The 17,076-nt window shown below is 38.5% G+C and overlaps 1 protein-coding gene across 2 annotated transcripts in view; it reads right to left on the bottom strand.

The window, feature by feature from the left end:
* Nucleotides 1-4,686: 4,686 nt before the first annotated feature.
* The window catches only part of LOC106061804 (uncharacterized), a 32,748-nt gene continuing 20,358 nt past the window's right edge, over nt 4,687-17,076 (bottom strand). Inside the window, exons 10-16 of one of the 2 annotated variants that reach the window (XM_056036773.1) lie at nt 16,650-16,688; nt 13,253-13,294; nt 12,864-12,929; nt 12,258-12,488; nt 11,772-11,921; nt 6,141-6,257; nt 4,687-5,238 (exon numbers count right to left, since the gene is read on the bottom strand). In XM_056036773.1, the coding sequence (XP_055892748.1) occupies nt 6,187-6,257; nt 11,772-11,921; nt 12,258-12,488; nt 12,864-12,929; nt 13,253-13,294; nt 16,650-16,688 (599 nt within the window). In that variant the 3' untranslated portion in view covers nt 4,687-5,238; nt 6,141-6,186. Of the gene's footprint in view, nt 5,239-6,140; nt 6,258-11,125; nt 11,195-11,771; nt 11,922-12,257; nt 12,489-12,863; nt 12,930-13,252; nt 13,295-16,649; nt 16,689-17,076 lie in introns of those variants that run through there. The other variant, XM_056036774.1, reaches the window with a different exon arrangement.

The following is a 17,076-nucleotide window of genomic DNA, read 5'->3' as shown; positions in this document are numbered from 1 at the left end:
ATCACGATCGTTAATTCCACCAAACCTTTCAATCCACAAATTACCAAGCTCCTGACAGAAATGAAAGTGAATTTATCAGATGAGCAGTTCAGCAAAGCGGAACAGTTGATCATTGAGTTTGAAGATATTCTGCCATCTGATGAAACAGACTGCGGACGGACAAACATGGTACAACATCGAATAGACACTGGAAACACCAGACCGATTCGACAGCCACCACGTCGCTTGCCGCTAGCAAAGCAACAAGAAGCTATGGACATGATAGAGGGCATGACGCAGCAAGGAATCATTGAGCCCTCAAATAGTCCTTGGTGTTCGCCTATTGTCTTAGTAAAGAAGAAGGATGGATCTATGCGATTTTGTGTAGATTACAGAGCTCTGAATGAAGTCACACATAAAGATAGTTATCCACTTCCTAGAATCGACGATACTTTGGACACGCTTGCAGGGTCCCAGGTATTTTCTACTCTCGACCTAAAGAGTGGGTATTGGCAAGTTGAAATGCATCCCAATGATAGAGAGAAAACCGCCTTCTCTGCTGGCAATGGCCTCTGGCAATTTACTGTGATGCCATTCGGTCTCTGCAACGCACCAGCCACCTTTGAACGATTGATGGAGAGGGTTTTACGAGGACTTCATTGGACTACATGCCTTGTTTACCTTGATGACATTATTGTCATTGGCAAAACGTTTGAAGAGCACCTTGCAAATCTGAAGGAAGTATTTCAACGGATAAGAAGTGCGGGAATGAGACTCAGCCCAAAGAAGTGTTCCTTATTCAGGAAAAACGTTAAGTACCTTGGTCACATTGTGTCAAATGACGGAGTCAGCACTGACCCTGACAAAATTGAGGCAGTGAAACGATGGCCTACGCCAAGTAATATCCATGAGCTGAGAAGTTTCTTGGGACTCTGTACATACTACCGACGTTTCGTGCCAAATTTCTCAAACATCTGTAAGGTCCTTCATCAACTGACAGAGCAAAAGAGGCCATTTATTTGGACATCTGAATGTCAAGAAGCTTTCGAGAGGCTGAAAAACACACTATCCTCATCACCAGTATTGGCCTACCCCATTCTAGGGAAGACATTCATACTCGACACAGATGCAAGCAACACTGGAATAGGCGCAGTCTTGTCCCAAAAGGTGGATGAAACTGAACGAGTCATCGCATACTTCAGTCGAAGCCTATCGAGAGCTGAAAGGAACTACTGTGTGACGAGACGTGAATTGCTGGCTGCTGTGGATGCAATAAAACATTTCCACAAGTACCTATACGGGCAGAAATTTATCTTAAGGTCAGATCACGCAGCTCTGCAATGGTTGCTTTCGTTTAAGAGCCCTGAAGGTCAGGTGGCAAGGTGGATCGAACGTCTTCAAACCTATGAATTTGAAACTAAGCACCGAAAAGGGCAAATTCACCAAAATGCTGATGCACTGTCTCGACGACCCTGCAAAGCAGAATGTAAGCACTGCAAGAGGGCTGAAGAAAAGGAGGTAGCTGTCAATTGTCTTCGGCTCGGAGTAGATGTTTCCGGACCCTGGTGTGATAAAAGGATTCGAGAGGACCAAATGCAAGATGAAGATCTGGCTCCCATTCTTCTATGGAAAGAAGATGGACAACGGCCAGATTGGAAAGACATCTCTGAGAAGGGGGTAGCCACCAAGGCGTACTGGGCTCAGTGGGACTCGCTGACGTTAGTCAATGGTGTCATCAAAAGAGTTTGGGAATCTGCTGATGGAACATCCAATCGCCTTCAGCTGATGTTACCGAAGGTGAGAGTTGCTGAAGTACTGAAAGAGATGCATAATGGCGCTAGCGGATCTCATCTTGGTGTCAATAAGACTCTGGAAAAGGTTCGTCAGCGGTTCTACTGGTTCAGATATAGAGAGAATGTAGAGGAATGGTGTCGAAGGTGCGACATATGTGCGGCAGCAAAAGGCCCTCGACGCAAAACTAGGGGTCTTTTGCAACAGTATAATGTTGGTGTTCCATTCGAGAGGATCGCAATAGATGTAGCAGGCCCATTTCCTGAAACCAAGAAAGGAAACAAATACATCTTGGTAGTCATGGACTATTTCAGCAAATGGCCAGAAGCTTATGCCATACCAAATCAAGAAGCTATCACAGTGGCCGAAACACTCGTGGATAACTGGATCAGTCGCTTTGGTGTACCTAATGAGTTGCACTCTGACCAGGGCAGGAACTTCGAGTCCAAAGTTTTCCAGGAGATGTGCAAGACACTTGGCATCGAAAAGACTCACACGACAGCTCTCCATCCGCAATCTGATGGGATGGTGGAGCGATTCAACAGAACCCTAGAACAACATCTGTCTAAGTTTACTGATGACCGACAAGACGACTGGGACAGCCATATCCCCATGTTCCTCATGTCATACAGAGGATCCGTTCATAGCACCACAGGATATACCCCAGCGAAGATGTTATTTGGTCGTGAGCTTCGTCTACCATGTGACCTGTTATTTGGGATTCCGAGAGATACGCCAGTGTCTTCAACTGAATATGTCACCAATCTCCGAAGACGATTGGAGAATGCTCATGTATTGGCCCGCAGAAACATCAAGACCAACAGTGACCTGATGAAAACGAGGTATGACAAACGGGCCAATACGTCGGGGTTCCATGAGAATGATCTAGTGTGGCTCTATAACCCACAGAGACGAAAAGGCAGATCCCCGAAACTCCAAAGAGACTGGGAAGGTCCATACCGTGTCGTAAAAAGAATAAACGACGTGGTCTACCGGATACAGAAAAGTCCACGGTCCAAGCTGAAGGTTGTCCACGTTGACCGACTCCATCAGTACCGTGGTGAAATAGAATCTGTTCGGGACGAACAGATCTAAGAAGGGGGCAGTGTTACGAATGAACAGTGACAGGTAGAGGTCACTATGTGTGACCCCGGCGAGATGACACAGCACCGAGTGTTATCTGGAATCTATGCATGTAAACAAAGACAGGATGGGACGTGCCTCACGTGTTGTTCCAGAGGACGAACAGATTTACGAAGGGGGGCATTGTGACAAATGAACAGTGACAGTTAGAGGTCACTACGTGTGACCTCGGCGAGATGACACTGCAGCAGGCATACTCTGGAATCGACATGTATAAACAACAACAGGATGTGATGTTTCCTCCCATGTTGTTCCAGAGGGTACTAGCAGTGTTTTTGCAACAATAGACAAGCGATTAGGGACTCTTTATAAACCAGAGATGTTCATGTGAAAAGGGTCAGTACAGTCGTCGATACTGTTCTCTACTGTGCGAGACAGTAGAAGAGAGTGGACTTGAGCCGTTACAGTCGATACAGTCGATGTAAGACGTATACGCTACATGTTACAGTGACGAATTGTTATAGTTATAATTCAATAAAGTTATTTAAAGCTGAAAGTTGAGTCGTCAAGTTCTTTGCAGTGTTTCTTTTATTTGTGTGCCTAGTACATTTAGCCAGAAAATCAGAAATACGTAACAATATATATATATATGTGTGTGTGCGTGCGTGCGTGCGTGCTGTACGCACGTTTATGCAGAGGGTTAGGGTTTACTGGGCGTTAGGGTTAGGGTTTGGAAAAAAATCGCCCCCCCCCTCCAAAGTTCTGGATCCGCTAGTGTGGTTATGTGACAGTATTCTTTACAATATCCAGCCAACTTGTGTGACAGACAAACATAATAGAAATCTCATTCTCTACAACATCCCGCAAACATTGCACACATGCATTATTTCGTTTCTTATTCATGTTTAATCTGGAGGAGCGGGGGATTAAACTCACAACCCCAATTGGCTTGGCTACACTCAAAGAATTTTAGTGTGTAATTTGCTTTTTTTTTAATTTTGAAGAAGTTTTTTTTTAGCATCAAACTCCTCTAATGAGGGGTTTAAATGCTCATAGCATTTTGAGTGCGTAATTTGCTTTTATTTTATATTGAAAAGGTATTTTTTAGCTTCAAACCCCGCAGGCGGGGGGTTTAAACTCAAAACCCCATTTGGTTACACTCATAGAATTTTGAGTTTGTAATTTGCTTTTTTGATATTGAAGAGGGGATTTATCGTAAATTTTGGTGGGGGGTTTAAAATCAAAATCTTCCTTAACTGTGCTCTTGGAATTCGGGGATATTCGTTTGCATTTTTTTTTGGTATTGTTTTATAGAAGAGGGGAATTTAACTGCAAAACCCCTTGGAAGGGGGTTTTAAAATAAAAAACCTCTTGGCTGTGCTGTGACAAGTGATGGATTAGTATTAAAATCTCACCTAAAATAAACAAAATCAAACAAAAAATCAGTCACTAAATTCCGACCTCCCCCCCTTTTTTTTCATTTCGGGGGGGGGGGATTCCAAGCGCCCCCCCCCTGGCTAAGCCCATGACTATTACTACTAATAATAAGACATCTAATATCTTCGATTCAGGACATTTTTATAGCAGCTCAATGTTTCATGTGACCTATATATTTTGCAACGTTCAACAAAGATAAAAATTTTGCTAATTGTCCTTCTTTTTGCCTGGAGAAATGCGTCTAATATTTGTTTCAATGAATATTATAATTAATAATATAGGAATTGAAAATTGAAAGTACATTAATTATATTAAATATTTAATGTTCAAAGATCTGATTAGAATGTATGTATGCTAACTTAATGCACAGAACACAAACAAGTCAAAGAATCTCTGTCAGATCGAAAATAAAAGGTTTATCATTTTTTTAAATAAAAAAAATGTATAAACAGAATCTATAAGTTTAAAAACATATTCAAAATATATTTAAAATAAAAACAGAAAAAAAGGATAGTTTCAAAGATAGCTGTATAAAATTGAACACATGTTAATCATTGTCATTCAAAAGTTGCTCTGGGTTCCAAACACAATTATCATATGTTTTAGAAAAAAAACAACATTCATCTAAAAAGTCATCAAAATCTATTTGATGTTTTCCTTTCTAATTAAAACAAATTGACCAAATTGTGACTTCACTAAAACTAAATACAAGACAAATGACATGTATAAAGAGCTCTGGCTTCAAATATTTTGACTATTCTAGAAACACCTTCCATTGTTTTCCTTCTCCCCAGTTCTAGGAAGAAAAACATGTCAAGCACAAACTCTGCAACTCTATCAGTGAGCTCATTATCAACATTTTCAGTCCATGTGATTACATTCAGATGTTTGAAGGCCACCACTACAGAGAAATGTCCAAACAAAAACACTTCCGAGGTCGACATACTTCTGAAACAAAACAAACCAAAAGGTTATTTTTTAAGGTTTCTTTCAACTAATAAAACCCTACACTTCTGACACACACTCACGCACCACACACACACACACTACTAACATAATGCTAACACTTAAATCACACACTAAACTAACACGCTACACACACCATACTCAAACCCTACTCACACACTACATACACGCTAAACACACACTACTGACACACTACACGAACTACTCACACACACACTACACAGGCACTATAAACACACTACTCATGTACTATCCACACACTTAACACGCCACACACATACTAAACACACTACTCACAACACACAAACAAAACACAAATTACACTCACTAAACACACACCGCACACATTACTCACACACCACACACGCTTCCTACATTACGCACAGAATACTCACAAACTACTCACACACCATACACACTACTCACAAACCACACAAATGCTACACACTCACTAATCACATACTACTCACACACCACACACAAGACTGACACTTCTCTCACACATTACTCACACACCACACAAAAACTACTCACATACAACACACACTACTCACAAACTTACACATAACACACAATACTCAAATAGTACTCACACAAATTACTCACACAATCATCCCACACTACTCACACACTAAACAGCTAAATAAATAACTATTTACTAAACAACTAGAAATCACATTTGGTTATTCAAGTTTGTAGGACTTTCTATTTGAAGCGCTGAAATCATTGCAAACTTCTGTGTTATTTGCAATGGGTTATGGCATATATACTCCCACTGCTGGAGAAAAATCTCTTGCTAAGCTATCCGTTCATTTTTCTACATCACCTCTGTATAAATGTTACAATATAAACGATAAACTCAATTCACTACAATATGAACTTACTACAAAGGCATCAAAGTTCTCCAAGCCCACCGCTGTTCAGAAGTCTTCAATTTTCTGCTTCCTCTTGATCTAGGACACCAAGTTTTTTCTTCGCGACATTTGACATGCCCAATTTTTCTAAATAGGACGAGAAATAAATAGATAACTCAGATACATAGGGATATTAATACATAGGGAAATAAATAATTTATAATACAAATAAATGTGCTGAACAACTAGCTGAACCTTTCCTATATATTTTTTCTACTTCATTACTAAACCATGAGATACCACCTGTGTGGAAGTCATCTATAATTGTACATGTGCCAAAGGCTTCCAAACCGAAGGAAATGAATGACTATAGACCTGTTTCACTTACTTCCATTGTGTCTAAATGTTTAGAAAAATTGGTTAAAATGTTTCTTCTGAATAATCTTTGTAATAAGTTAGACCCTTTACAATTTGCTTACCAAAAGGGTAAAGGGGTAGACGATGCCATCCTAAATATTTTAAATTGTGTCTACAAACATCTGGACTTACCAAACATTTATGTAAGATTGTTCTTTATTGATTTCTCATCAGCTTTTAACTCTATACAACTTCATTTACTCATTGAAAAGATGAAAGCGTTGAAAATTAGTCCATACATAATATTATGGGCTAATGAATTTTTGACCCAGAGATCTCAGAGGGTTAGGGTAAACAATGTTATATCAAATGAACGCATAGTTAATACAGGGGCGCCCCAGGGGGCTGTGACATCGCCATTGTGGTTCATTTTGTACACCAATGATTTTCAATCCGATAGTCCTTTTTGCTCCTTCACAAAATTCGCTGATGATGCGGCTCTTCTTGCCCTGCTCTCAGAGAGCTCAGACGTAAATGAGTATTTCAAAGAATTAGAACACATTGAAGAATACTGTAAAGATAATTTTTTATTATTAAATGTAAAAAAACAACAACAAAGAAATGATAATCGATTTTCGTAGGGACAAGAAGGAAAATGATATTGTTTCTGTAGCTGGAGAGACTATTGAAATTGTGCAAACATTTAAATACCTTGGTACTATCCTAGACAATAAACTACATTTTACTGCAAATACTGATTATATCAGCAAAAAAGGGCAGCAAAGATTACGACTACTAAGAAAACTGTCCTCGTTTAATGTTAGCGAAAAGGCCTTGGCTATGTTTTATCACGCTCATATCTGCAATATATTAAGTTTCAATATCACTGCCTGGTATGGCAATTTGAGCATTAAAAATAAAAATAAACTTTATAGAATCCTAAATGCTGCTGGTAAAAATCATTGGCAAAAAACAAACCCCATATGGGCAGTTGTTTGAGACAAACATCTATAAAAAAGCTAACAAGATCCTCGAAATAAAGAGTCATCCTTTGTGTCAGGATTTTGTGATTTTACCATCACAAAAGAGATACAAGACACTGATAGCAAAGACAAACAGACACAAACACTCTTTTGTTCCCCTGGCAATCAAATCATTAAATAAGAACAATCTGGTATAAACTCTGTCACATGTAAATTATGAGTGAGTCTGAATGAATGTACACTTTGGTTTCTTATAGTTATAATGTTTTTTTGTTTGAGGTAATGCACAAATTGTAAGACAAATTTCCATACGGACAATAAAGATTATTATTATTATTATTATTAAATATGACAACAATTATATAGGGAAATGAATAAATTAACAGTGCAACAAAATATATGGAAACAAGTTAATTGTCAAATAAATAAATAGTGATACAAAGAAATAAGGAAATAAAGAAATAGTGAAATAAATGTATGGTGAGACACAGAAATAAAGAAATAGTGAAATAAATGTCATGGTGAGACACAGAAATAAAGAAATAGTGAAATAAATGTATGGTGAGACACAGAAATAAAGAAATAGTGAAATAAATGTATGGTGAGACACAGAAATAAAGAAATAGTGAAATAAATGTCATGGTAAGACACAGAAATAAAGAAATAGTGAAATAAATGTCATGGTGAGACACAGAAATAAAGAACTAGTGAAATAAATGTCATGGTGAGACACAGAAATAAAGAAATAGTGAAATAAATGTATGGTGAGACACAGAAATAAAGAAATAGTGAAATAAATGTTTGGTGAGACACAGAAATAAAGAACTAGTGAAATAAATGTCATGGTGAGACACAGAAATAAAGAAATAGTGAAATAAATGTCATGGTGAGACACAGAAATAAAGAACTAGTGAAATAAATGTATGGTGAGACACAGAAATAAAGAAATAGTGAAATAAATGTATGGTGAGACACAGAAATAAAGAAATAGTGAAATAAATGTATGGTGAGACACAGAAATAAAGAAATAGTGAAATAAATGTATGGTGAGACACAGAAATAAAGAACTAGTGAAATAAATGTATGGTGAGACACAGAAATAAAGAAATAGTGAAATAAATGTCATGGTGAGACACAGAAATAAAGAAATAGTGAAATAAATGTATGGTGAGACACAAAAATAAAGAACTAGTGAAATAAATGTATGGTGAGACACAGAAATAAATAAATAGTGAAATAAATGTATGGTGAGACACAGAAATAAAGAACTAGTGAAATAAATGTCATGGTGAGACACAGAAATAAAGAAATAGTGAAATAAATGTCATGGTGAGACACAGAAATAAAGAAATAGTGAAATAAATGTCATGGTGAGACACAGAAATAAAGAAACGAAGAGATCGGGAAACAGACATTCAACAACTTCTCCTTTATCTGATCCTTAGCTGTTGGGGCACCACCAGGGGCGCCAGCAGGATTTTCTGAAGAGGGAGGGGGTTCAAGTTGCGACCTACTGCTTTAGACGTAGCTTTTATTTTCTTATTACTTTCTAGTTACGCAGACTATTAAAGAAAAGGATTAGTGCACCCCCTTCTTTTGTGCACTTTGTTTATGTTGTCTTATCATCGCTTTCTCTGTCTGCCTCTTTTCCTGTTACTGTTCCCTGAAGGAAGGTCTTTGCGAGCCCTGAGGACCTTGTGATATGGCCATAGAATTTTAGGATATGTCTGTAGCTTTACTACAGTGATACTCAGCCTTATTGGGCTGGTGGGCCATTTTAATTTTCGACACTAGTGTACAAAAAGGTGAATAACAGAAAAAAGGCAATTAACCCTTTTTATTAGAAACCCATGAATCCAGTACTTACAATAAGTCATGAAAGTTTTTTATAAACCAACTTTTAAATATATTCAATGGCATAGAACACGATCATCATCACATGACTGAACATCTTGCCACAAAGATTTTGTTGGTGATTAATTCAATGAAGTTCAGTGATATGTGCCTCGACACTTTTTCTCTTGCTGTCAACCACATTTAGTGGCACCATCAGTAGTCACTCCCAATAGAGTTTCTCCCAAGGAAGAGAAAGATCCTTTGTGATGGTTGAAACTTCGTTGACTGGACTTTGCTAGTGGTGGTCCCATGCATGTTCCTCGTAGCTACTAACTGATGTTTGTTTGGGCGGTACCTCTATTGTCTGTTCATTTGGAATGGATCTATTTACCAAAATCTTTCACTTGCCTTGGAATTGTTATGAGAAATGTTCACAGCTTCAACAGCATTTTTCTTTTCAGGACACATTTCTTCCATAATTGCTAGCAAGCACTTTTTTTTTATCCATTCACCGACGTAAGCAACTCGTTACAGACGAATAATTTTTTTTTCTTTTTGGTAAATACTTTCATCAATCCTCCACTCTAGGTGCAATCTAACACAGGCATCTCAATCCTCCACTCTAGGTGCAATCTAACACACGCATCTCAATCCTCCACTCTAGGTGCAATCTAACACACGCATCTCAATCCTCCACTCTAGGGGCAATCTAACACACGCATCTCAATCCTCCACTCTAGGGTGCAATCTAACACAGGCATCTCAATCCTCGTATGCCGCCTTATCTTTTTGTTTCATAAAGCTGTTGAATGTTCTGTTCTTTAAAAAGAGCCACTCTGTCTTTATAAAATAAATATGTTGGCTTATCATAGGTACTAATTCATTTACACCAACGTAGGGAAATCTACATTTTTATCTTTTTTTTTTTTTTTTTGATGGAGAGGGGATTTTCTACACTTTGTGTAGATGGAATCACGTCGCGGGCCGAATGTGGCCCGAGGGCCATATTTTGGCATCATAACAAGGTCATGGCCGCTTCCAATGTCAGCTCCGACTTTTTGGGGCATTTTAATGTGTTAGTCAACTTGAGATTACGTTGCAAACTCTAGTAGTCGCAGACCTCGATCATTAGTTTGATAGGAGTCGCTTCCCTCTTTGGCAGTGTCTGGATATAAGCTAGCAGAACGCAACACAGTTGATGTTGTCCCTGTGTACAAGAAACCCGACTCGTTGTTTAGGAACATCTCGCAGTATTACAGTTTATGTCCCTCTTCGGTTATATCGCCTGTTGTTCATGTCTCAACAGAGTCTGTTCAGTCTGGGCGTGAGCTCTTCAACTTTTCTATGACCTCTTCATCATCTCACATTCCATCTTCCTAGAGTCATTTTTTTCCTGACATTTTTCTTTATTTTCTTGTGAACCAGTAATATACGTTTCACCTACGTCCTGGTCTGTGACAGAAGGCGCGGCCCTTGGTAACCCGGGCGAAGGCCGAGCTGGTAAGAGTTTATTTATGGTCATCATTTCATGTGGTGTAACGAGGGCTTGATATTTGCATGGTGGCGCCATCTCTCTCTATGCCTGACCACACTGACCACAGCCGAGTACCTTCAAATAGGTAGTTCACCTTGGTCTTCAAGATGTGGAGATTGTACTCCATCTTGGGAATCTTCCGACCTGCTCGGTGACCTTAGTCGAGAAAGCCTTTCACCAACCTGTTCCACGCTAAAGCCAGCCCCTCACAAGGTTTAGTTTGCCAGCTAAAGGGGTTTTCCAGGTCATGACTCTAGGAACGAACTAGATATGAGTGATTTAGGAGTTGGAACAGTAGGCCCTACCAGTGAAGCCGTCCACCCAAGCTTGCAGCATGCCGGGCCATCAAAGGTACAAACCCTTTCCAGTGCCCCCTAGAGTGAAAAAAAAAGAAAAACAAAGAAAACAGAAAAATAAAATATGGAAACAATTATTTTTGCAATCACTAGTTCTTGACCGTTGAAAGTCAATGGTGTGACCCTCATTATTGACTTTAAACCTTGAATAGTAACCTATCATTAATTATCATTCATTTCCATTCTTTGTCAAGACATGAAGTTTTCCTGGTAGCAAAACATAATTTTTTTCTGTCGGGACCAACATTTGAGCAGGACAGAATTGGGTTATAATAAACTTTGAACTGTTTTCAAAATGATTTGCATTCAATTCATCAGAAAAATGAGAAGATTAAGTGGGTATTTAATTTGTTGAACCACAAGCCTAACAATTGATATGACAACAAGACATTCGAAACACATAGAAACAACACTGTCACAAAGTGTTTTTAACACACAAAAACAACACTGAGACTAGACCAGACTGACACTAGACCAGACTAGACCAGAATGAGACTCTCGACACTGAGAGTAGATGAAATGATACTAGCCTACAGAGATCAACTGATCTTAGATTTTAAGGCAAAGTTGACGTGAAAAAAAAGCCTTGACTTACTAATAACTGGTGCCTTATATTCCGCTAAAGAAATTTCCTCAATATCTGAATAGAGATCATCCAGGTTGCCATAGTCACATACAGTATACAACTCTGAGTCATAGAGTGATTCACATGCAAATTGTTTCTTTAACCATTGCTCTGGCATGTCTATAAGAAGAGACAAACAATTTTTGTTTTATGTTGAAGATGTTTTTGATTTGTTACTCAGTGTTGTTTTGCAGTGACATTTTTGTTTTGTTTTTCAGGTCAAACTTATGAGTGTTTGATTTAGTTTCCTCCAAAGAGTTCACTTTTGCTAACAAACATCAAATCTTCCATGTAGTCTTTAGGCCTTGAAGCCTCAATATCTAGGCTTCTAAATGTTCAGTGTTTTTATAGCTAATAGTTCTACTAGAGTTTATATAACACAATAGAACATTCCTTCTACTTCAGAACAAAGAAGACAAACGTTTCATTGAATGACTAACCAATGGAACAACTCACCAGATGCGGAATATGGCGTATATTTGGAAGGCTTTGGGGCAATCACACCAAGTGTCTTGCTGACGTAGGCCAAGAGACCATTTTTGGTGATAGCATAGCGACCTTTGTCTAGGATATCTTTGAACTCTTTCAAGGCTTCATCATCATCCTCATTTACCTCATCCAAATGTGGCGCTCGCTTGCTGGGTACAAATTGTATCACTTCTGACTCCGTGTCGTAGTCGACAAATTCTAGAATGTCAATAGGAAATTATACACATTCGTAAAGGGAATGTCTAGGCAACAGAACCTTAGGATCATATGTGACCTAAACTAGTGTAGTGCCATACTAAGATGTGCCCATCAACTAGTGTAGTGCCATACTAAGATGTGCCCATCAACTAGTGTAGTGCCATACTAAGATGTGCCCATCAACTAGTGTAGTGCCATACTAAGATGTGCCCATCAACTAGTGTAGTGCCATACTAAGATGTGCCCATCAACTAGTGTAGTGCCATACTAAGATGTGCCCATCAACTAGTGTAGTGCCATACTAAGATGTGCCCATCAACTAGTGACAGTTCAATTGTTTATTCACAATTTGTTTCTACTTGAACGTTCATTTACCTTCCTCTATGTTAGTCTCAGATTCTGGTTTCACTTTCAATTTAGACGATGGAACACTTCCTTTACCTGCAAGTCAAGCCATTGATTGGTTAATACAAAGACATCGCACAGTTGTTATAGATAAAGCAACAAGAGAAAAAACACATCGCACAGTTGTTATAGACAACTCTGTGAGGGGCTGAGTGAAGAGAATAAAACTTGAAGCGTCACATTTCATTTCTGCAAGGTCGTAGCACAAAATGTTTTGAGACTTAAAAAACAACAACAAATGAACCAAAAAGTCATAACGAACATCTTGTGTCTGTCGAACTTTGGCAGGAAGTTGAAAACATGTCCTTCTAGATCTATCTAGCAGATAATACAAAATAAATGATATATAGGTTACATACCTTTTCGAATGATTTCTGTACGCGAGTCATAGTAATCAAAAACTGTAAACACAAAGAAAAAAAAAGCATAGTTAATAAAATAATCTGTATATTTGCATCAAATATTAATTAATAAGACAGTCGGGAAAAGTATTGTGATATATTTATTATGAACATATTCCCAATATTCACTCTTCCATTCAAAGAATTAGTAAACAACCCTACACGATACGAGCGAGACTTCGTGTTCTTTGAGTAGTTTAATCATGGGTCACACGAAGTGTTGCATGGATAGCGCAAATGAAATTCTGTTTGAAGTTTTGAAACTACTGCTAGTCTACTCAACAAAACACCTTGGGACACGTAGGCGAAGCTCCACTACTAGGCTCAGAAGTAGATGAAGCAATGACTTCAAGATAACTCCCAACTACTAGTCTACTCAACAAAACACCTTGGGACACGTAGGCGAAGCTCCACTACTAGGCTCAGAAATAGATGAAGCAATGACTTCAAGATAACTCCCAACTACTGCTAGTCTACTCAACAAAACACCTTGGGACACGTAGGCGAAGCTCCACTACTAGGCTCAGAAGTAGATGAAGCAATGACTTCAAGATAACTCCCAACTACTGCTAGTCTACTCAACAAAACACCTTGGGACACGTAGGCGAAGCTCCACTACTAGGAACAGAAGTAGATGAAGCAATGACTTCAAGATAACTCCCAACTACTGCTAGTCTACTCAACAAAACACCTTGGGACACGTAGGCGAAGCTCCACTACTAGGCTCAGAATTAGAGGAAGCGATGACTTTAAGATAACTCGCAACTACTAGTCTACTCAACAAAACACCTTGGGACACGTAGGCGAAGCTCCACTACTAGGCTCAGAAGTAGAGGAAGTGTCAGGTCATCTGGAATAGATAACATACCATCAGAACTTTTTAATCACGCAGCTCTCATATAACAAAATATTTTAGGACAATCTGTCAGAAAATATGGGACGATAAAACATGGCTGAAAGGAAACGATACACTCCCAAAACTCTACAAGGATAAGTCTGATCAGTCACCCAACAGGATAGTACTGATAAAAATTCTCAACAGACTCAAAATTTTATAAAAATCCTAGAGAGCAGGCAAGTGGCAGATAGAAGCACTAAATATTGAACATCAGACTTTTAAATGGAAAATGGCTTCAAACAAAAAGAAACTGATACACAACTTCATAGACTTCAAAAAAGCTTTTGACCGGATTTGGCATGATAGCATGTGGCACGTGATGAAGGAGTTCAACATAGATACAAACATTATTAATGTTATCACTGCCCTATAGCAAAACGCGAATAGCTCAACAGTTGTTAACAACCCAATTGGAGAAAGTTTTTAGACATCCATAGGAGTGCGGCAAGGATGCTTTCTCTCTCCAGCTCTTTTTAACATATTTCTGGAGCATATTATAATGGAAACTGATGACATATTTCCAATCTCAGGTATGCATATGATATAGAACACACTGTAGAAAATGCTGACCCGGTACAAGATCTTAATTTAAAACTGGATCCTGCAGATAGAGCAGTTGACATGGCAATCAGTGTAGAAAAAAATTAAAGAGCTAGTTTTTTGTGTACATAGGACCAGATGTATACAGTTGAAGAAGTTTTACAAGATTTTTTTTACAAGTTTAAGCTTGACATACACTTTCATGAGTAAACTGTAAACTGGAGGATTAACATCAGCTTCTAAGCTAAGACTGTATTCTCTGCTAGTGGTCTCAGTACTCCTATAGGGTTGTGAAAGTTGGACACTTGAGGCTCAAAGAAGAAATTCAAGCTACAGAAAACTTCAGATTATACTGTTACAAAGTCAACATTCTGGAACTGTTCAGATTATACTGTTACAAGTCAACATTCTGGAACTGTTCAGATTATACTGTTGCAAGTCAACATTCTGGAACTGTTCAGATTATACTGTTACAAATCAACATTCAGGCTGGCAAAAGGAGGAACTCCTCAATGCCTTGAAGAGACAAAAGCTGAGCTGGTTATATTAAAAAACATGACTCACTTTCAAAATTTATCCTTCAAGGTTTAGTGAAGGGAGCACAAAGAATGGGACGAGAAGAGAAGAATGGGTCGTCTGAAGAAAGGCTGGATAGACAACGTGAAAGGATGGACCAGGTGTGTGGGGATCAAAATGTAAAGGTGTAGAGTAAACAAAATGTAAGGGAGTAGGGTAAATAAAATGTAAGGGTGTGGGGGAACAAAATGTAAGGATGTGGGGGAACAAAATGTAAGGGTGTGGGGGGAACAAAATGTAAGGGTGTAGGGTAACAAAATGTAAGGGTGTAGGGTAAACAAAATGTAAGGGTGTGGGGAAACAAAATGTAAGGGTGTAGGGTAAATAAAATGTAAGGGTGTGGGGAAACAAAATGTAAGGGTGTAGGGTAAATAAAATGTAAGGGTGTAGGGGAACAAAATGTAAGGATGTGGGGGAACAAAATGTAAGGGTGTAGGGTAACAAAATGTAAGGATGTGGGGGGAACAAAATGTAAGGGTGTGGGGGAACAAAATGTAAGGATGTGGGGAACAAAATGTAAGGACGTGGGGGAACAAAATGTAAGGGTGTGGGGGAACAAAATGTAAGGATGTGGGGGAACAAAATGTAAGGGTGTAGGGGAACAAAATGTAAGGATGTGGGGGAACAAAATGTAAGGATGTGGGGGAACAAAATGTAAGGATGTGGGGGAACAAAATGTAAGGGTGTGGGGGAACAAAATGTAAGGATGTGGGGGAACAAAATGTAAGGGTGTAGGGTAACAAAATGTAAGGGTGTAGAGTAAACAAAATGTAAGGGTGTGGGGGAAGAAAATGTAAGGATGTGGGGGAACAAAATGTAAGGGTGTAGGGTAAACAAAATGTAAGGGTGTGGGGAAACAAAATGTAAGAGTGTAGGGTAAATAAAATGTATGGGTGTGGGGTAAACAAAATGTAAAGGTGTAGGGTAAACAAAATGTAAAGGTGTGGGGTAAAGAAAATGTAAAGGTGTGGGGTAAACAAAATGTAAAGGTGTGGGGTAAACAAAATGTAAAGGTGTGGGGTAAACAAAATGTAAAGGTGTGGGGTAAACAAAATGTAAAGGTGTGGGGTAAACAAAATGTAAAGGTGTGGGGTAAACAAAATGTAAAGGTGTGGGGTAAACAAAATGTAAAGGTGTGGGGTAAACAAAATGTAAAGGTGTGGGGTAAACAAAATGTAAAGGTGTGGGGTAAACAAAATGTAAAGGTGTGGGGGAACAAGTGATGAAAATGAGACATTCGATTGTACCAAACGCCATTCGTCTAATACATTCATATCTGATTTGTGCAATAGTTCCGAACTTTGAAAGTAGTATAGATACTAGATACATCACATCCCTTACCTTCATATTTCATGGTGGTACTTGAAGAACTTCCAAGATCTAAAAAGTTTAATATAATTTTTGTTTGAAAAAAACGTCGTTAATATTGAGTGAAGTTATTTTTATTATTATTTCTATCATTTTGAATTTATCATGTAATTAAGTTTTAATATAAATAGACTAACAATAATACATTTATGCGATTGGAAATAATTTTATTAATAGTTTTTTGTTTAACACAAATTTCCTGCTTTTAGAATGCTCAGTGTGTTATGTAGGCTAGTGGGAGCACTAGCGGATCCAGAAATTTGGAGGGGGGGGCGATTTTTTTCCAAACCCTAACGCCCAGTAAACACTAACCCTATGCATACAGGTGCGTACAGGCTATATATATATATTTGAGAATAAAGAGAGACGAGCCCCCACTTTGTGAGTACTGTGACTCTCG

The sequence above is a fragment of the Biomphalaria glabrata genome, chromosome 7 (assembly GCF_947242115.1).
Source record: "Biomphalaria glabrata chromosome 7, xgBioGlab47.1, whole genome shotgun sequence".
Classification (NCBI taxonomy): Eukaryota; Metazoa; Mollusca; class Gastropoda; family Planorbidae; genus Biomphalaria; species Biomphalaria glabrata.
Note: the sequence above shows the minus strand (reverse complement) of the source record. Positions and strands in the feature narration are given on the sequence as shown.